The sequence below is a fragment of the Fundulus heteroclitus genome, chromosome 13 (assembly GCF_011125445.2).
Source record: "Fundulus heteroclitus isolate FHET01 chromosome 13, MU-UCD_Fhet_4.1, whole genome shotgun sequence".
Taxonomy (NCBI): Eukaryota; Metazoa; Chordata; class Actinopteri; order Cyprinodontiformes; family Fundulidae; genus Fundulus; species Fundulus heteroclitus.
In genome coordinates, this window is record NC_046373.1 from 40,271,865 (window position 1) to 40,293,590 (window position 21,726).

A 21,726-nucleotide genomic window follows, 5' to 3' on the forward strand; every position below is an offset into this window, starting at 1 on the left:
TAACAATATACAAAAACATATATTTACATATATCTATGCATATATTTTTTTAATATGAATAACGTAAAATATTTCAGCACTTAATTTCCTAGTAGTTGATAGTGTTAGTAAATCCACTGACTGTAGAATTACTATTATTATATTCTTAAACTATGAAGTAATGAGAAAGTCATGTGCTGAAATATTTTGCATTTTATTTATTTATATATATATATATATATATATATATATATATATATATATATATATATATATATAAATAACAATATACAAAAACATGTAAAATATTTCAGCACTTAATTTCCTAGTAGTTGATAGTGTTAGTAAATCCACTGACTGTAGAATTACTATTATTATTACGTTCTAAAACTATCAAGTAATGAGAAAGTCATGTGCTGAAATATTTTGCATTTTATTTATTTAAATATATATATATATATATATATATATATATATATATATATATATATATATAATTTATAAATATATAAATAACAATATACAAAAACATATATTTACATATATGTATACATATATATATATATTTACTATGAATAACAATATACAAAAACATATATTTACATATATGTATACATATATATATATATTTACTATGAATAACATGTAAAATATTTCAGCACCTAATTTCCTAGTAGTTGATAGTGTTAGTACATCCACTGACTGTAGAATTACCTGTGAAACGTTTTCACTCAGCCAGAAAACTGCTTGTTATTGTAACCAAATCCTGTGGGATTCTGTGAGAGTAGGGAGTAGCAAGATGGCGGCCAGTGACTTCAGTTTTTCTGCAAAATCAGCACTCCAGTGTATTATATAGCTCAGTGGTTAATCTGCTCGCTGTGAACTCGCTGTGGCGCAGTACGAGGAGGCGGTGGACGCAGAGCTGGCCTGGGTCGGCGAGACGGAGCGTAAGCTGGCGTCTCTGGGGCCCCTGAGTCTGGAGCCCGACGTGACGGTGGCTCAGCTGCAGGTGCAGAGGGCCTTCAACATCGACATCATCCGGCACAAAGACACCGTCGACCAGCTGCTCGGCGTCAGGGACGAGGTGCTGGAAGCCTGCAGCGAGGCGCAGAAGGACGCCCTGACGGTACGTCGCCGCTTCGCCGTCCGGACGGAGAAAAGCGAGCGACTTCTAACGCGCCGGCTCCTCCCGCAGGTGAAGACGGATTCTCTGAGCGCACGCTACGAGGCGGTGAGCCAGAGCCACAGCGAGCGGTTCTCGGCCCTGGAGCAGGCCCAGGTCCTGGTGGCTCGGTTCTGGGAGACCTTTGAGGAGCTGGAGCCGTGGCTGGGCGAGACCGAAGCCCTCATCGCCCAGCTTCCCCCGCCGGCCATCGACACGGACGCCCTGCGGCTGCAGCAGGACCAGATGAGGGTCAGACATCCGGCTCTGTGCTCCGCAGCTTTCAAACGAGCCGCGTGTTAAACCGTTTCTGTCCCCCCCCCCACCCTGCAGCTCCTCAGGGAGTCCATCGCCGAGCACAAGCCCCACATCGACAAGCTGCTGAAGATCGGACCTCAGCTGGCGGAGCTCAGCCTCCAGGAGGGGGCGACGGTGAGGCAGCGCTACACGCAGGCGGAGAGGCGCTACCTGGCCATCAAAGAGGAGGTGAAAGGTCGCGCCACAGGTCTGGATGAGGCGGTGTCTCAGTCTGCACAGGTACGGTCTGCTGTTAGCTTAATAAACGGGTTTCATCACAGGTTCTGCAGTTTTACAGGCATCTTTACTAAACAGCATGAAGGTTCTGGTCGTGTTTTAACAGTTTTAAAAAAATGTTTTTGTGATTATTTGTTAAAACAAAAAACTAACGAATGTTTGTTGCTCTGCACCTGAACTCGTCTCCAGTTCGGTTAGTTTTTACGGGACGGGTTGGGAATCAGAACCGAGCTCCGGTTAAACGGCAGCATCAGCCACATTTATTCCTCCGTTTGCATTTATCTGGATAAAAGAAGCAAATCGTGTTTCTGGTGACAAAAATTATCCCAAACAGTTTAACACGATTCCCAGGTCTGCATAAAAACAGCCTGTTATCAACCTGCTTAGCTAAAAGACACACATCCATTTATTCATCCATTAATTTATTCATCCATCCATTTATTCATCCATTCATTTATCCATCCATTCATTTATCCATCCATTCATTTATCCATCCATCCATTTAATCATCCATTCATTTATTCATCCATTCATCCATCCATTTATTCATCCATTCATTTATTCCATTCATCCATCCATCCATTTATTCATCCATTCATCCATCCATTTATTCATCCATTCATTTATTCCATTCATTTATTCATCCATTCATTTATTCCATTCATTTATTCATCCATTCATTTATTTATCCATTCATTTATTCATCCATCCATTTATTCATTCATCCATTTATTCATCCATCAATTTATTCATCCAACCATTTATTCATCCATTCGTTTATTCATCTATCCATCCATTTATTCATTCATCCATTTATCTATCCATCAATTTATTCATCTATCCATTCATTTATTCCTTCATCCATTTATTTATCCATCCATGTATTCATCCATCCATGTATTCATTTATTCATCCATCCATTTTTTCATCATCCATCCATTTATTCATCCATTCATTTATTCAACTATTTATTAATCCATTCATTTATTCATCCATTCATTTATTCAACTATTTATTCATCCATTCATCCATCAATTTATTCATCCAATCATTTAATTATTCATCCATTTATTCATCCATCCATTTATTCATCCATTCATAATACATCCATCCATTTAATCATTCATCCATCTATGCATCCATCTATTCATCCATCCATTAATTTTTCCGTTTATATGCTTTTCTTCATCTATTCATCCTCCAGCCAGTCAATAAATCCATGAATCATTTTACATCATCTTGTTTTTGCACATTTTACTTTTAAAACCTCATAAAAACCGACTGAAAACACAGAAACTCCTGCAAACACTCCTGAATGTCTTTATCTTTATAAAGCTACACACTGTTTCTCAGGATTTAAACTTAACTCAGTGTGTTTACAGGAAACCTAAAAAAGGGCTAATTTGACCTTTTTTAATGTTTAGCTGCATTTATGGTCCTGAGGTTATTTTCCTAGGGAAGGCAGGTTATATATTTACAGATTTATCAGCAGTGGATCCAGATTTAAACAGAGTTCATCCTCACATCCTGGCAGACCTGCGATAATCTCTCTGAATGTTAAATATCTGAGTCAATGATTCCCAACCTGGTCTAAAGGATTTACTTGGCTAGCAGGCACCACTCTGACTGGATGAAGCAAAATGCACCAGAGCTGGACCATAATTCAATAACAATATATAGATATAGATAAATAAATAAAAATATATTGATCAATACACGTATATGATGATACAAAATAAGGTCAATAAAAAGCTCAACAGAATAAAAGTTTTCCTTATACATTTTAGTCATGTAGGTTAATATTAAAGTCATTACAACCTCCCAACCAATCACAACGCAGACCCAGGAACCAAGCTCCGCCCCCTTCAGAGAGTTCAGAGAACACACGTTCTTTTTTGTATTACTTGTAGTTTTGGTAAAAAGTTGGTTGATTGAATGGTTTAGTTTGAATTCAGTGTTTCCGTGTCTGTGTCTAAAAATAGGTTGCTAAGCAACAACATAAAATGGTCAGGGCTGCACTTAAAATATATCTTTTCAATTTGTTTATAGTTATCAATATTGATCAAAATGATTTCTATTTTATCAATATGCTTTTTTTCCTATATCGTCCAGCCCTAGATTAACACTTTATTCTTTAAGTTTCTAGGCAAGGCAAATTTATTTATATAGCACATTTCAGTACTAAGACAACGCAAAGTGCTTTACATGATTAAAATATAGGAAAATAAAACAGAATAAAATGTAGAAACAAAAAATATGGGGAAATAGAAACTAAAAGCAAATATTAAAAACAGTTGGACTAATAGTGTTTTAGTAAAACAGTTTAACTAGAACAGTCGAAGGAAATCCTAAACTTGCAGTTTTGGTAAAAAGTATATTATCTGTGATGTAATTGCATAAAATAGCATAAAATGGCCAGCACTGCAGTTATATTATATGTTTTGAATTTGTTGCTAGTTATCTAATCGATTGATATGATTTCTATTTTATGATCAATGTTTTTTTTCGTATCATCCTGCACTAAAATGCTAAATTTTTTATATTGTTTTTTTTTTTATTGCATCTTGCCTAATATTGAAGCCATGTTGTAATTTCTGCGCTTCATCTCATGAGACATCATGGCGTCGCTTTGTTGTGGAACTGAAAGCATGACTGACTGAACTCACCGTGTCGTTTCTCCACCCTCCACCCTTCTTTTTAAACCACTCCATGTCTCACTCCGTCTCCTCCTCCACCCACACCTTCTCCACCATCCTCCATCCACCTCCTCTTCTCCTCCCCACCTTCATCCTTTACATCTAACCCCCCCCCCCCCCCCCCCCCCCCCTCTCCCTGTGCATTGTGGGATGTTGCTGTGTGTGTTCTTGCGCCTCACCACCATTTTCTCCATGGTCACTGCTCACTGCAATCACCAAGCTGGTCGAGGTAAGACATCCAAGAGTCGCTCCCATTCAGCTGCTCACACATTAAAGTCACCTCCATGCTGAAAAGTGAAATTAGAATATCGGGGTTAAAGTTCTGTCTTTTATTTATTTATTATTTTGTCTCTCGTATCAGACAGTGAAGCTCGTGTATTCTGTAGATTCATTAGACGCAGAGTGAAATATTTCAGGTTATTCTGATGATTCTGACTACAGACGGGGGACAAAAAAAAACACAAAAAAGATTGGAATATTATATCAGATGAATAAAAAAGGACAGTTTTAACAGAAATGTCAGAGTTCTGGGCTCTATTTGCTTGAATGAAATTGCCATATTTTCCCTTGATTTAAGCAGATAAGATTATTTGCCAATGTAATAAGATTAAAAATAGGAACAATTCTTTGTCATCGTCTTATTTCAAATGCAGGATATCTAATTATCTTATTTTAACAATACTAATACTATTTGTAAATAGTCTTATTTAGCTGCTTAAATCAAGGGAAAATATACATTGCTAATTTCAAGAAGATTTTACTTTTTTTTTATTTAATTAGATGACTTGGATCAGACACCATGAGGCTTTCATTAGTCGCGCTTCCATTGACCAGCATATTGGCTCCCCTCGGACGAACAGTCCTTCATGCAGAATATGTGGATTTCTTTTAAAAAATGACAAATTTCTAATTTATATATACTGATACTCGCATGAATTTGCGAAATAACTTCGGTGTGTATATTAATTTGTGTGCAGAAGCTTTATTTTTAATGGCCTAATGGAGCTTCTTCAACATGTAAACAGGAACTAAAACAAAGTCTGTGGTTTTATTGTGACTTTGGAACAGAAATTCCGATTAATGTAATTGTAATTAATATAAATAAATTTGCTTAATGGAAACACGACAATTTCGAAAATGCTCCTATTTTTTGATAAAAGGTTATTGCCCTAGTATGAGGTGGTTTTTCAGCCATATTGAAACTGGTATATTTCGCAAAACTGCTATGGAAACAGTTTTTTCGAGTCACATGATCAACAACCGGACGTTACTCCTGGTGAAATAGACGAAGAAGACGACAGGAAGTAGCAGCAGGATGATGCCGCGGCGTATTTTTTACATTAAGTTTGTGACAACAACATACTAGATTCAAAACAGCAAAGAAATGCAAGCATTTACCAAGATCTTGAAGCGGCCATGAAGGAAGCGGCGTTCACAAGCCGTGGAAAATCGTACGTTCAGAACGGAAAAACTCTGAAACAGAAATATCTGCTGGAGAAGAAGAAGCTCGGCAAAAGTGGAACCAGTGGAAAAGATAAAAAAATAAATAAAATTCAAATACTTCTCCCTCGAGGACGAGATACTCACTTGAATAAACGTATTAATGTACAATTTTAATTACAATATTAAATGGAAACGGCACAGTTGCGAGAATGTGTTTCATCAAAGTTAGCAGAATATGGTGGACAATGTTTTGTGCACATTTGTAATGGAAACGCAACTATTTTCTTTAAGCCATAATCATCAATAACACAAGATAAAGGATGGAAATATTTCACTATTGGTGATAAATATATATATATATATATATATATAAAATATAAGTTTCACTTTCCGACACGAGAAACAAAAAATATTAAACTTGTTTAACAATAGTCTAGTTCTTTGAGATCTAGTTGTAGCTAAAGTTTTCCACAAATCGTTTTGTTTAAGTTGTTTTTTTGTGTCAAGAATGTTAGTTTTACTTTATAGTGATGCATTTTCTTACATTCATAAGAAAACTTATGACTTTATGATTTCTTTAGTGTAAAATATTTCCCTTTTCCCCTCCTGTTCTGTAGACAGAGTCTAGTTTTGTCACATCTGTGAGGCCTGGTTGACGCGTTTAAAGTGACGTACTGAGATGTTTTACTTAAAGGAACAGTGATTCCTAACCGGGAGTCTTCGGTCGCAAATTCCTGTAGTTTTCCTTTAGCTACACTTCATAAGAATCATAAGAGTATATGATGACAGGTGAATCAAAGCATTTTAACTTCTAGAGTAAAACATTCAGATTTATTAAAAGGGAAAGTAAATGTAATTTAAAAGGAACTGAGCTCTTCAATAATTATAATAAACATAGATGTAGAACGGTGCTGATGGAAAGACGTATTTGAGTTAAGGCTGCTAGTCCAGTTCTTTTTGAAAAATTTTAAATTATTATGATGACGCATTATATTAGTGATTAAGATTGTTTTATTATGTGTCTTGGTGTTTTGAGTAGGTTATTACTAAGGCACCTCTGAGTTAGTGATTTTTATAAGGTTATACTTCCTTTTGCTCCGTCTCATTCGAAATGTTTTTATTTTGACCTGTTTTTCAAGGATTCTTTCTTTTTTTTTTTCTTTAATGAGTGAAATAAATAAGAAAATTAAAAAAAATCAAACATTTTAAAGACTTTAAAATCAACATATGCATTATTGGTGAGAGAAACAGGCAGATTTCTAAATCTCCAGTGTTTCATCGCCCCCTAGTGGAGGGACTTCATACAGTCTGCTCAGTGCTAAAAGTGGCGTCTTACAGGGAAATTAGCAGCGAGCGGGTTATAATTAAAGCACAGTGGTTCAGTCAGTTTGCTGCTCTGGAGCGTAGAGGAGTGTTTTAACATGATGAGGAAGAATAAAAGACATTATTCACCAAAGAGAAAGTCAATAATGCGGCTGCCAGTCAACCTGGAAAGGCTTATGACTCAATTTCCAAACCATCCGAAGTCCATCTCAGAGAAATTACCAAAAACCAAGAGCTCCACCTCGGTGTGCTTACTTTACCGTGACTGTTGATGATACAGCAGGGTTTTCCTAATTCAGTAACAATAAGTGATTGTTATTCTTGATCACTGTAAAGTTTTTAGAGGTTTAGGAGCTCGACGTTTCCACCCTAATGACAGCACTGCAAAAAGGGAACTAAAAGTAAGTGAATTTTTCTTGAAATCAGTGTATTTTTACTTGATTAGAGCCGGTATATAAGACTATTTGCCATTGGAATACGATTTTTGCAATAGAAATAAGAACAATTCATCTCTATCATCTTATTTTAAGTGCAGGATATCTAATTATCTTTTTTTATGGGTAAAAATTGTCATTCCATTGGCAAATAGTCTTATTTAGCTCCTCAAATCAAGGAAAAATACACTAATTTCAAGAATTTTTTACTTACTGAGTTGCATTTTTGCAGTGAGGAAGCTCCAGTTTGGATTCATTCAGCCTACCAGCGGCTCCAGCGGCTGACACCATGAGAACCGAGGCGTTTCCTCCCTGAACACACGGCTCCAGCTTCACCAGATCGTAATAAAAACAAAAAACTGGAGCGTTAGGAAGAGGAGCGCAGCTTTTTAAAGGGTGAAGAAGTTAGGAATCACTGTTTCTGATTAGACTGTCAGGATCCTGGCACAGACGGCCGACCACACTGCAAAAAGGGAACTAAAAGTAAGTAAAATTTTCTGGAAATTGGTGTATTTTTCATTGATTTGGGCAGGTAAATAAGACTTTTTGCCAATGGGATTAGTAGTTCTACCCCTAAAATAAGATAATTAGATATTCTGCACTTGAAAAAATGATGATGGAGATGAATTGTTCCTGCTTTAAGTGCAAAAATCGTATTCCTTTGGCAAATAATCTTATTTAACTGCTCAAATCAAGAAAAAATGCACCCATTTCAAGAAAAATTTACTTACTTTTAGTTCCCTTTTTGCAGTGCACCAACGTAACATCTCACCTTCACACTTTCAACGCGTTACTCAGACGTCCAAAACCCAGACTCCAACCCTCTTCCTCCTCCTCCTCCTCCTCGTAACCTTCCTCTTCCTCTCTCCTCCCCTCAGTTCCACGATAAGATGGACCCGCTGCTGGAGACTCTGGAGGGGGCGGTGCAGCGGCTCCGGCAGCCGCCGCCGGTCGCCGCCGAGGTGGAGAAGATCCGGGAGCAGCTGGCGGAGCACCGCGCTCAGGGGCTGGAGCTGGACAAGCTGCTGCCCAGCTTCTCCGCCCTCTGCTCCCGCGGCGAGGAGCTCATCGGCCGAGCGGCCCACGACGACCCGGCCGCTCAGGGTGAGGCGGCGGCGCCGGACGAGACCTGAACCTCCGACCCGCTCGGACCCGGTTTAACGTCTCCGTTTTATCCTCCTGCAGCCGTTCGCTCCCGCCTCCTGCGCCTGCGCTCCCTCTGGGACGAGATCCGCCAGCGAGCCGAGGAACGGGAGAGCAAGCTGAACGACGTGCTGGACCTGGCCGGGAAGTTCTGGGCCGACGTGGCGGCTCTACTGAGCACGCTCAGAGACTCCCAGGACATCGTGAGGGAGCTGGAGGACCCCGGCGTGGACCCGTCGCTCATCAAACAGCAGATCGAAGCGGCCGAGGTTCGGAGGACGACAGGAGTTACATCAGGGGTGTCAAACTCATTTTGGTTTAGGGGCCGCATTCAGCTTAATCTGATCTCAAGAGGGCCACACGAGTAAACTCATTGCAAGATTAAATAGAACTAATAAATGTGGACTTTTTGTTGATTTTTATATTAAATTAATTTCACTTTTACACAATATATTATGAATAACCTCAGCGTTTTTAAGAAAAGTATGTGCAATTTCAACAATACTTTTACTCAGTTAAACATTTACTTGTGCATTATGCATAAGAGCTGATCACAGTGATTATACAATGTTGAAAAACATTTATTCACATTTTTTGGAACTTAAAAACACTGTCCTACATGACAAAATACATCAAACAGATAAAAATTAAGAAATTATTTAAATGTTTCCACACCTGAAGCTTAATTTGATAATTAAAACACAGCGCCCCTCGTGGACAATATAAGAACTGTAGATTTTCAATTAAACGAAGTACATGTTTTTTTCAATAATTGTTTTATCATTCTCTTCCTTTTATCTCCTCTTTCTTTCACCTTTTGTTTTTCTTCTTCTTCTTCTTCCTTTCCTCTTGTAGTGTCCATATCATTTGAGATATTCCCCACATGAATCATAATAAAACTATTCACATTCATAAATCAAGCGGAGCACTATGGCAAAAGCCGTACTGCTCCACTTGTGAAAGTCAAATCTGATGAGCTCTTTTTGGCATTAAGACAACAATTATTATTGCCACATTGCCAGACAGAACACTGGGGGAAAAAAATAATATATATATATATATTTTTTTATAATGATGATAATGCATATAGCCACAGGGCCGGACTAAATTGTTCGGCGGGCCGGATCCGGCCCGCGGGCCGTATGTTTGACACCCCTGAGTTAGATGGTCTGCAGAGCCGCGTTTTCTCTGTGGAGGCTAAATCCCTCGCTGCGATGTGTTCCCCAGGCCATCAAGGCGGAGACGGACGGCCTGAGGGAGGAGCTGGAGTTCGTGCGGACGCTCGGGGCTGACCTCATCTTCGCCTGCGGGGAAACCGAGAAACCCGAGGTCAAGAAGACCATAGATGAGGTGAGACGTCCGAACGGAAATCAGCTCCAGTGGCAGCAATAATGAGACCCGTTCAGATTAAACCTTCCTTTATGGAAGGAAATATTGTCCTCCATGTCTCATCAGGCCGATCAAAGGTAGCTAAATTGATATTTACCGTATTTTACGGACTATAAGGCGCACTTAAAATCCTTAAATCTTCTCAAAAATGTATGGTGCGCCTTATATATGATCACCGTTGTGCTTACTGGCTGATTTTATGCACAATGTGCTCAAAAAGCTGTTAAAATCTGTAAGTACTTGGTTAGCAATGAAGCCGCTCTGTTCTATGGATATTAGGAGCATTACGGTACACTGTGTCACCATAGACATAATATAAGAGTAGACGCATCGTTGGGCGGGTTCTGCCTATGCTGCGATCCGCCATCTTAAATGTGGCAAATCTGCAGTTACTCAGTCACTTAAACAGTATCAGAGGGACTTTAATCTCTGAATATACTTTGTATTCGTAGTATTTTTTTGTTTGTAATATTACAAGTTTATTTTCGTATCCCTTTAGCTTCATTCTCCTGCATTTATTCTCCTAAAGAATAAAAGTATTTAAAATAATCTAACCTGGCTTTATTACTCCAGGAGTGAAATAATACTGCAAACTGTGATTATTCTGGAAAGGTTCCCCCTTAATTCTCATAATATGACGTTTTTATCATAACATTATCACTTTTGTGTTTGTTTGTTTATTTTTTACTTTATTGACCTAGGACTTTTTTTCCTCATATTATTCATTTTACCTCTTTAATACTCCCCCAAAAAGTCTGTTCCTAAAGGTTCACATGTGACACGGTTTTATGAAATAATGAAGACCACAATGTTTAGATTTAACAAATTGATCCTTATATTCATAACACATACACACACAAATATATATCCATCCATCCATTTTCTGATCCGCTTTATCCCTCATGGGGTCGCGGGGTTGCTGGTGCCTATCACAAATATATGTATATATATATATATATATATATATATATATATATATATATATATATATATATATATATATATATATATATATATATAAAGCCTGTGTTACCACTCTGCAGCTTCAGTGTGTCCAGTTTTGCAACATGGTGCAGCCTTAGTTTAAAGAAGGCAGATACAAGTAGTGAAATCAGCCAGAGTACATTTCCATGCAGCACAGGAATGAAGCATCTCTCTGATCCACGTTCACTACAACAGAACTCAACTTTTTTCTGCCACATACAATATGGCGGTGACGTTGACGTGCGAATCTGCGCCCTATGACGCGTCTACGTATATGTCTGTGTGTCACTACCTGATAGGACCCCTGAGCTGTCTACAAGACTGCCTGACTGTAATGTCTAAACTAGAAGTGCATTCATGTAAGGCAGCCTGGAGTACGCGCTAGCAACAATAAACCTAGTAAGTTAATTAAATATAAAAGTTTATTTTGGCCTTATGTTAGAAACAGGGCAGTGTAGTCCAGCTACTCTGTCCTCCTGATAGAGACGGATAGAGAGCTGTGGACGTGGAGGAGGCATATTATAGACTTGGAGGAATATTTATTGCGCCTTATGGTCCAATAAATACGGTAGCATCCTTGTCTACATGGCCTTTTTTGTTTTGCAAATAAAAATAGAAATAAATGACAGACGCGGCACGCTTTGACCCGTCCCCGGTTGTGTTTCTCTCAGATGAACGGTGCCTGGGAGGGTCTGAACCGAACGTGGAGGGAGAGGATGGAGAGGCTGGAGGAGGCCATGACCGCCTCAGTTCAGTACCAGGACGCCCTGCAGGTTCTCACAGACGACGTTCTGCACGTTCTGCGTTAATTTCACGGCTCGCCTCAGCCGCTGTACTCAGAGCCGGTGCTTTACCGCGTGTCTTTGTGTCGTCTCCAGTCTATGTTTGACTACCTGGATAACGCCGTGATCAAACTCTGCGACATGTCGACGGTCGGCACTGATCTGGGAACCGTCAAGCAGCAGATAGAAGAACTCAAGGTTCGTACGACCTCCTCACAGAACTTACTGCGGACGTTTTCTGCCTCCAAAGATTAATCCTCTTCTTTCTGTTTTTTTTCCCCTGAGCAGCAGTACAAGGTGGACGTTTACCAGCAGCAGATCGACATGGAGAAGCTCTGCCACCAGGGGGAGCTGCTGCTGAAGAAAGTGTCGGACCAGACGGACCGGGACATGATCCAGGAGCCGCTGACAGAACTGCGACACCTCTGGGAGAACCTGGGCGATAAAATCACCCAAAGACAGGTAAGGAAGATTCAAACAGCGACGACGGCGGGGATGTTTTGGTGTAGAAACACTAACTAGAGGCGATTTCGTCTTGGAAAAGCTGCAAGTTCCTTAGATCTAGTCTAAACAGACTCTGGGTCCCACAAGACCCTTCGCCCCAGGGAAGAAGAAGAATTAGGGTCATTTCAGATGAGACGTGGGTTAGAGCTCTTAACCGTGTGAATGGAACTTCTTCTTGTGTACGTCTCCATCTATTTTAATTTAAAATTCTCCACCGTACTCACTATAGTAAGGTCAGACTTGCTAAAATATATCCACGGACGTGTGATCGCTGTAGAGCCACCAGCGCAGACTTACTGTAGCTCATATGTTCTAAGCTGGGAGAGGAAATAAAAAATTGGTATTTTGAATGTTGCTTTTGGCCTAGATCTACAATCTAGTCCTTTAACGGCTACATGTGGGGTTGAAGCTGCGATAGCTAGCAAGAAAAATGTTTCTGCTTTTGCAACTCTGATTGCTCGATGGAGAATACTCTTAGAATGTAAATCCCAATCACCACCTAAGGCAGGCGTGTCCAAAGTGCGGCCCGGGGGCCATTTGTGGCCCCTTGACTGATTTTGTGTGGCCCCCCAACAGCATTTGGTCTGACGGAGATTTTTATCATTCATTTTATTTCTATTAGGCTAAAATTAATGTAGACGGGTTAAGATCTTAAAACTGAAAACATTTGGTACAACACAATATATTCATGTTTTAATAACCAAACTTTTTACATTCTATTTAATTTAATAGAAAATACAACCACATCTGTCTGAGGACTTTAACTTAGATGCACATTTTTGTGCATTTAAAGAGTTTTTTTTTATTTTCATCAGATAATTTATTAAAATTAGCTAAATAAAACAATTGTTTTAAAATAATTACCGGCCAAAAACCTGTTGCCATATTGTGAGACCAAAAATAATTCATTAAATTTTTATTTTCAGTCAAGTCTATTGAGTTTCTAACATAAAGAAAATGTGCAAAACCCTTTTTAACTTTGGATCTACAGTGATTTAACATCCTTTTCCTTCAGAAAATTGGAATAATTAGTTCCATTGAAATCGTCATATTTTGTAAAGCAGATAAAAGAATCAACATCATTTTTGGGTTATTTTTTTAGCGATATTATACATTTTTTAGCCCTTGAGTACTTTTGACCTCAGAATTTTGGCCCACATGCCAAAAAGTTTGGACACCCCTGACCTAAGGCATCAATGTGGCTTTCTGATATGATGATGTCCCTAAAAATTAAAAAAGTGAAATAGTTTCTTAAAGGATCAACCAAAAAATTCGACAAAGTATGGGATCCTTTACTGGGTTATTTTGACAAACTTGCAACTCTCCCCTCTCATTAGTAAACAAGTTTCAATGTAAATTACTTTAGATTTGGGATAATAATTTCATCCCATCCCCCCTTTTTTTTTTAAGTATAATTATTAATTTATTCACTTTTCCTTTGCGGGAACAGAGATTGTTGGGGTTGGATGGGGTTTATAAAAATTATAAAAATGTTGAAATGTTGTGTAATTCTTGTTACATTGTACACTGTCGTCAAATGAATTGTAACGACTGTAAAACATTAAAATCTGAATGGCATTGTACATCTGTTTTAACAACAATAAAAATATGAGTAATAAATAAATAGCCTTTGCCCAGAATGGCGCCCCCCAGTGGCAGCACGCTGCTGAAGGGATGGTTTAAATGCAGCGGACACATTTCAGTGGACTGCATGCTGCAGTGACAAAATAACAGGTATTACCATTCTGATTAACGTTTTTAAGCTTTAACATCCGTGTTTTTTTCTCGGCAGCACAAGCTGGAGGGCGCCCTGCTGGCTCTCGGTCAGTTCCAGCACGCCCTCTCCGAGCTGCAGGCCTGGCTGAGCCACACCCACACCACCCTGGACACGCAGCGGCCCGTCAGCTCCGACCCCAAAGCCATCGAGATCGAGCTGGCCAAGCACCACGTACGTCTGGGAGTCTTTATCCTCGGTTCTTCATCACACGGTTACCAATTCTGAGCGTTTAAATCTTCGCCTCGTGCAGGTGTTGCGTAACGACGTGCTGTCCCACCACGCCACGGTGGAGACGGTGAACAGCGCCGCCGCCGAGCTGCTGGAGTCCTCGCCGGGCGACGAGGCCAGCCACCTGCGGGATCAGCTGGACCAGCTGAACCGGAGCTGGGAGAGTCTGCTGTTAAAAACCCAGGAGCGACAGAAACTCCTGGAGGCCGCCCTGCAGCAGGTACGATCAGCACAGTTCTGATATAAAAAAGCAGGTAGAAGTCAGAGAGACATAGCTGTGACTTCCTCCTCCTCCTCCTCCGCCTGTAGGCTGAAGGTTTCCATGGAGAGCTGGAGGAGTTCCTGCAGTGGTTGAGGAGGACGGACAGCCAGCTGTCTGCAGCCAAACCAACAGGAGGCCTTCCAGAAACAGCCAGAGAGCAGCTACAGCAGCACTTGGTAAAGGAGAATCAAATTACACTGACAGCCGTTCTCCAGGAGAGATTAATAATCCATTCACTGGACCTTAGGTTGGATCTGACCAGCAGGAGTTCATGTTCTTCTAAAGGTGTTCAGAATATATACAGGGTTCCCACGGGTCCTTGAAATCCTTGAAAGTTTGTGAATCTGAAAAAATAAATTCAAGGCCCTTGAAAGTTCTTGAAAACAGCCAAAAAAAAAAACACTTTGTCCTTGAAAGTCCTTGAATTTTTTTGTGGGGTTGAAAGTTCACACGGATGACGACTCATGTGTCATTATTTTACTACCACACGATCATTTAAAATTATGTTGATTCCACAGACTTTTCAATTTGCAAAAGTACGTTCGCTCTTCTTCGTTAGTTGCTAGGCTACGGTTTAGGCCTACGTGCGTCCAATAGGTTACATTCACGCAGTGTTGCCAACTCAGCGACTTTATCGCTATATTTAGCGACTTTTCAGAGTCAAAAACTAGCTTAATCAAAGATGAAAGTAAGTGAAACAAATTGATATAATTCTGAACATCTCAATGCTGCACTTTTTTCCATAAAATTCCATGAAACGGTAGGCTAATGTACATCTTATATGTAATGTAGTATGGCATAGCCATGTACTGTGGATATAAATGTAGGCTATGAATATGATCAGTATCAATGTAGGCTATAAATTAAGTCCACTTTCTTGCATTGCTTCTGACCCAACAACTTCTATGCTGTTTAGTCTTTTATTGAATTTGCATTGTATTAAAATATGATAACCTATTCAGCGGTCACAGTAGGTAAATGCCACCACGTGTGGTCCTTGAATTTGAGGAAATTGGTCCTGGAAAGTCCTTGAAAGGTCCTTGAATTTGATGTTCACCAAGGTGTGGGAACCCTGTATATATATATCCTGTTACACAGAAACCCTTCAGCCAGTCTACACAGACATACCTGGCGTATGGTCCAGATTAAACTTTAATGAGTTTCATTGTTCCCAATAGACCAGGTGATCAGCCCGTCTGTGTCGTCTGTGTCTGCAGGAGCTGCAGGCTCAGCTGAGCCAGCGGGCGGAGCAGTACCACCACCTGCTGGACCAGGGCGAGTCCATGCTGCTGGCCCGCGGAGGCGAGGAGGCGGGGCCCGGGACCACCCAGACCCAGCAGAACCTGGCCATGCTGCAGAACAAGTGGGCCAGTCTCAACACCAAGATGGATGACCGCAGAGTAAGTCTGGAGATTCTGTGTTGTTTGGGTTTGTCGACGTGTCTCGCTGGATGGTTTTTATTCACTTTAAGCTTTAAAAACCCTTCCAGGTGAAGCTGGAGGAGGCGGTTTCTCTGGCTACAGGTTTTCAGACGTCTCTCCAGGACACGATCAACTGGCTGACGCAGGCTGAGCAGACGCTGAACATGGCCCAACCCCCCAGCCTCATCCTGGACACCGTCCTCTTCCAGATCGACGAGCACAAGGTGAACTCTCGCTTCAGACACAAATATCAATAAAATATGTGTGTTCAGTAAGTGGCAGAGGACAGAAAACGCTGCAACCTAGAATATATAACACAATATAAATGACTGAAACAATATATTGTGCTAATAAGCTGTGTTAAGTTAAAGGTTATTCTTTATTTTTCATATTTATGAAGTTATACGGGTCATCAAAACAGCAAACAGGCTTAAATTGGAGGCAGCCAGACTCAGTTTATTCTGACACCTATCCAGGAGTCTTTGTTTATTCTTAAGCAACCGACAGTCGGAGCGCGACTGTTTCATATTTCTGCCAAAATATCTAAATTATCACATAGGCCTTCAGGCATGTCCTTAAATATGTGCAATCGTTAGAGTAGGTTATATATAACCAACAGACAAATACACAACCTTATTTGATAGATATGTGTGAAAAGCGATATGAAGAAATTTAACTTATTTAATCCCATCTATCCATGCTGAAGTCCAGGGTTGTCAAAGTCGTTTCTACAGTGGGTCACTCTGGCATAATCAAGTCATTAAAAGAGCCGGTTGCGCCTGAATAAAAGAGACTTTTGATTTCAAATTTCATTTCAGTTGACATTGAAACATGAAAAAATCCACAGTAACATAAAAGTAGCACCTTAGGCCCAATTTATACAGTTTATCTGCAAAAAAGCTCATACTGGGGTGAGTTACACTTTAAACTCATAATTCTGCATCACTTTTTCTCTTTTTTGACATTTCTGGGTTGTTTTAATGTGTTGTGGGAAAACTGACATCTAGTGGCAGGATGCTGTTACTACACAGTTAAAAAAACAATCAAGATTCACTAAAGGGCAGTTTTAGCCACTTTATACAATTTAAAAGGATATATTCCTCTACTTTATGACATGATATGCCTTTTTTGGCTCTGGAAGGGCGGATAAATTGCTTTGAGTTTGACACGTGCTATAGTCCCTTTCATGAATATTAATCCTGAAATGCTAGAACAGGTTAACTCGGTCACTGAGCACAGCTATTACCAAATCTCACTGGTTTTCTGTTTTTCTGCTGAAATACGGTTTAGACGCAAATGAAACGCAGCATGTTTTTTGAAACCAGCACCAGAAACAAAACTTACTTTTGTACAACTTCAAACTAGCTTGATTGTTGATTATTTTACTGCAAATTAAGCTAGCCGCCTAGCATCATTAGCATTAGCCAGTTTACTTCCAACAACAAAATATAAGTATTGGCACCACTATGAGTTTCTAGCAGTCCAAGGTTGCTTCTGGTAAGGGTTCAGATCAGGAGTTTAGTGGTGGGATGTTGGTACCTGGTCTCTGATCAGTCACACCGTGACCTGAGGAAGCCACTAGCTTCTTGGTTAGCATCGGCTATTAGCATTAGCCGTTAGCTAAGATGGCAATATACAGGAATGTCAAAAACAAAATATATTATTTATTTAAATATATAGTTTGTGGAAATAAAAGGAAAATAAAATACAAGAAGGAAACTAACTGAAGTAAAGATGTTGATGTATATAAACATCTTTAGGATAACAAAAAAGGGATAATGCAAAGAGAAATACAAGTATAACAGTAAGGTTGTAAAATAATGCATTCATACTATAGAGCTATTAGAATTTTTCCTGTTTCAAGACTTTTTTAAATGGTAGCGTTGTCATGATACTAAAATTTCAAACTCGATATTGATACCCAGGAAATTATTCAGTAATGCAATTTTTTTATAGCAGGGGATACAAAATGACAAATTATTAGTCATAAAAAATATTTTATTAACATGAAAAACTCACCTCTTTCAATGTCAACATAGAACATGCTTTCTTAACAGAATCACATATGCTAGTTAAATAAGTGTGCAAATAAATGCTGAATAAATTACCCAAATATAACACATGCTCAGTAGCATGCTAGTGACGGCTAATCACACAACATTAGTGCGCTAGCATCAGTAATACGTTTAATAAATTAAATTATTGACAAGAACTTTAATTTACTAAGTTGTCGGAATTCATCATTAAGACCAGGGTGTCGGTCCTTGAGATGTTTGGCCAAGTTTGTAGTGCTGCTTGACTTTGTTGCACCACTTTAAAGCTCTGTTTTCACACAGGCTTGTCAAGAAGTTTCCATTCTTCGTTTGCCTCTAATATTTGGTATCGATACCATGACAAATTAGTATTGTATCCGGATACAGCATTTGGGTATCGATACTTTTGACAAACCTTGTTTATGGTGTTGAAAAATCTACCCTGAGCTTCAGACTCGAGCTTTATTTTAATCTCTGCGTTTTCGTCCAGGTGTTTGTGAACGAGGTGAACACCCACAGAGAGCAGGTCCTGGCTCTGGAGAAGGCCGGCTCCCAGCTTCGCTTCGCCAGTCTGAAGCAGGACGTGGTCCTGATCAAGAACCTGCTTCTCAGCGTCCAGGCCCGCTGGGACAAGCTGGTTCAGAGGTCCCTGGACCGGGGCCGACATCTCGACGAGGCCCGGAAACGAGCCAAACAGGTATTTCACTAATCTACGGCAGCGTTGTCCAGTTCTGTTTTAATCTCAAAGTCAATACTTTGGTTTTGTCTATGAATGTGTAACTTGGACCTGACTCAAGCTTCTGCATTTGCTCTCAGTTCCACGAGGCCTGGAGGAAGCTGACAGACTGGCTGGAGGAAGCAGAGAAAAGACTCGACTCCGAGGTGGAGATCTCCAACGAGCCAGACAAGATCAAAGTCCAGCTGACCAAACACAAGGTGCCACCGGCAGAGAATCTCCACCGTTTCTGCTCCTCCGGTTTCCACCGTACGCACGTATGTTTTCTCACCCAGAAATCTGTGCTTTTTTCGCTCTCTTCAAACAGGAGTTTCAGAAAGCGTTGGGATCCAAGCAGCCTGTTTACGACACTACGGTGAGGTCCGGCAAGGCCATGCGGGACAAAGCCCAGCTGCCTGCAGACCAGCAGAAACTGGACCACCTGGTGGGGGAAGTGCGGGACAAGTGGGACACCGTCTGTGGCAAGAGCGTTGAAAGGTGAAGAGGCTGGTTGAACAGCCCCTCGTTTAACTAAAGAAATTAATTAAAACTGTTTTATGCCTTCAATCTATGGCAGACTAATGCTGTTCTTAATATTAAGATGTTGTACAGGGACGGGATTTTCATGTCTTTTGATCAGATCAGAGAAGAATTTCTCTTCACCTCCACATAACTTTTCCAGATATTTACAAGTCAGGCATTTCATAAAGATTCAGTTTGTTTTATTTTTATTCTTGAATCTCCACCTGTGGCGAAAGACCAGTATCACGGCTGTAGACTAAAATATGTGAAATGTATGACCCCTCGTTATCAATAATAAAGCATCACTGGGAAAAAGATGTGCATACAAATATAACTAATGACCAATGGTCTGACAAACTTCAAAGCATTCATTCTTCATGTGCCTGTGCGAGGCATAAGATTATTCAATTTAAGATTGTACATAAGCTCCATATGTCTAAGGTTAAACTGTCAAAAGATCTTTCCTGATGTTAATCTTATTTGTGATAGGCGTAAAGAAGCACCTGCTACTCTCAACCACACGTGTTGGTCGTGTCATAGCCTAACGACATTCTGCTCTTCAGTTTTTGAAGTTTATTCAGCAGTTTCTGGAGCTACCAGTCATCTTTGGTTTATCAGTAAACAATATTTCCCTCAGTAAGTTGCAATTAAACTGTAAGGCCTACTTCTCCCTTCTGGCACGCCGGCTTATTCTTTTAAATCAGAAGACTGACCGTCCCCCCCTTTGTTTGGAAGATGGATATGTGGTTATGTTGGTTGTTTTGTTTTTTGAAAAACTAAACTATTTGACATGGCCGTCCATTTATCTCCCATGTAGAACAACCAACTACGCATTTTGACTCTGAATAAGATTCAGTTTTCTTCTTGAATGTCATTTTGGAAGAATAATAATTTTAATTAATAATTCTTATAACAGATACCCACTGTGTACTGTCTTTGGTTTTGTTTCTCTTTTATTTTGCTTTGTGTGACAATAAGTATGTTTTTGCCTTGTCACCCAGATAATAATTCGGGTTTTTTTCTGTTTTCCTCCTTGCGTTATTTCCTGCTTTTAAAGGTTTGCTGTCTTGTTTCTGTTTTTTTTTTTTTTTTTTTAAAAAAAGCTCAATAAATTAGGGCTGGACGATATCGATAAAATAGAAATCATATTGATCGAAATCGATAATTATCAACAAATTGAAAACATATATTTTTAGTGCAGCCCTGGCTTTTTAATGCTGTTGCTTAGCAACCTCTTTTTAGATAGAGAATACAGAAACACTTAATTCAAACTCAACCCTTTATTCAATCGACTTTTTACCAAAATTGCAAGTTTTTAAAAAAGAAAAAAAGAACGTGTGCTCTCTGAAGTCTTTGAAAGGGGCAGAGCTTAGTTCCTGGGTCTGCGTTGTGATTGGTTGGGAGGATGTAATGATGTAATATTAATCTACATGATAGAATGCAAAAGGAAGGAAAACTGTTATTCTATTGAACTTATTATTGACCCTTTTTTCACTATCGATCGATAAATATCGTTATTGAATTATTTACCCTACAATAAATATCCTTTGCCGACAAATATAAACAAAACTCTCTTTTTCTCGCGTGTCCAGGCAGCACAAGCTGGAGGAGGCGCTGCTGTTCTCGGGTCAGTTTGCCGAAGCTCTTCAGGCTCTGGTGGACTGGCTGTACCGAGTGGAGCCCCAGCTGGCTGAAGACCAACCCGTTCACGGTGACATGGACTTGGTGTCCAACCTCATGGATGCACACAAGGTGGGTTAGGATGATGAATGATGAAGATGAAGACGGACGCGATTCCGTTCAGTCCTGTTCAACGCGCCTTTGTGTGTCAACTTCTCCAGGCTTTCCAGAAAGAACTGGGCAAGCGGACCGGCAGCGTTCAGGCTCTGAAGCGGTCGGCGCGGGACCTGATGGAGACGGGCCGGGATGACACGGCGTGGGTCAAAGTTCAGCTGCAGGAGCTCAGCAATCGCTGGGACACAGTGTGCGCCCTGTCTGTCACCAAGCAGACCCGCCTGCAGCAGGCGCTCAAACAGGTCAGACTCTCCGTAGATCAGCACAACGTGGCGCGTTACTGTAAAAATCTGAAAAGTCACGCTGTAGAACCAGCTTTCACTCCAATAACAGCGTCAGAAATTTCAGGGTTTGTCCGCCAGAGAAACTGGCGGTAAAAATTAAAAGGAGTTCTGTAACTATTGACTCAAGGTTGATGAATCCAAACATCGTTTCCTCTTTTATGTAAAAATGTTTTGAGAAAGATGAATAATTGTAGGGCTGGATGATATAGGAAAAAAAGGATATCGATAAAATATAAATAATATTCATCCATATCGATAATTATCAACTAATTCAAAACATATGTTTTAGGTACAGGGCTTGACCGTTTTATGCTGTT

The 21,726-nt window shown here is 40.0% G+C and overlaps 1 protein-coding gene across 16 annotated transcripts in view; it reads left to right on the forward strand.

The window, feature by feature from the left end:
- The window catches only part of macf1a (microtubule actin crosslinking factor 1a), a 315,238-nt gene that overhangs the window by 268,364 nt on the left and 25,148 nt on the right, over window positions 1–21,726 (forward strand). For 13 of the 16 annotated variants that reach the window (XM_036145777.1, XM_036145778.1, XM_036145779.1 and 10 more), the window contains 20 exons: window positions 878–1,105; window positions 1,175–1,393; window positions 1,475–1,678; window positions 4,592–4,600; window positions 8,450–8,675; window positions 8,757–8,983; window positions 9,942–10,064; window positions 11,759–11,860; window positions 11,966–12,067; window positions 12,158–12,331; window positions 14,166–14,321; window positions 14,401–14,598; window positions 14,688–14,816; window positions 15,858–16,040; window positions 16,130–16,285; window positions 18,585–18,791; window positions 18,911–19,030; window positions 19,138–19,307; window positions 20,924–21,083; window positions 21,173–21,367. In XM_036145777.1, the coding sequence (XP_036001670.1) occupies window positions 878–1,105; window positions 1,175–1,393; window positions 1,475–1,678; window positions 4,592–4,600; window positions 8,450–8,675; window positions 8,757–8,983; window positions 9,942–10,064; window positions 11,759–11,860; window positions 11,966–12,067; window positions 12,158–12,331; window positions 14,166–14,321; window positions 14,401–14,598; window positions 14,688–14,816; window positions 15,858–16,040; window positions 16,130–16,285; window positions 18,585–18,791; window positions 18,911–19,030; window positions 19,138–19,307; window positions 20,924–21,083; window positions 21,173–21,367 (3,288 nt within the window). The remainder of the gene's footprint in view (window positions 1–877; window positions 1,106–1,174; window positions 1,394–1,474; window positions 1,679–4,591; window positions 4,601–8,449; window positions 8,676–8,756; window positions 8,984–9,941; window positions 10,065–11,758; window positions 11,861–11,965; window positions 12,068–12,157; window positions 12,332–14,165; window positions 14,322–14,400; window positions 14,599–14,687; window positions 14,817–15,857; window positions 16,041–16,129; window positions 16,286–18,584; window positions 18,792–18,910; window positions 19,031–19,137; window positions 19,308–20,923; window positions 21,084–21,172; window positions 21,368–21,726) is intronic. The other 3 variants (XM_036145769.1, XM_036145783.1, XM_036145776.1) reach the window with 1 other exon arrangement.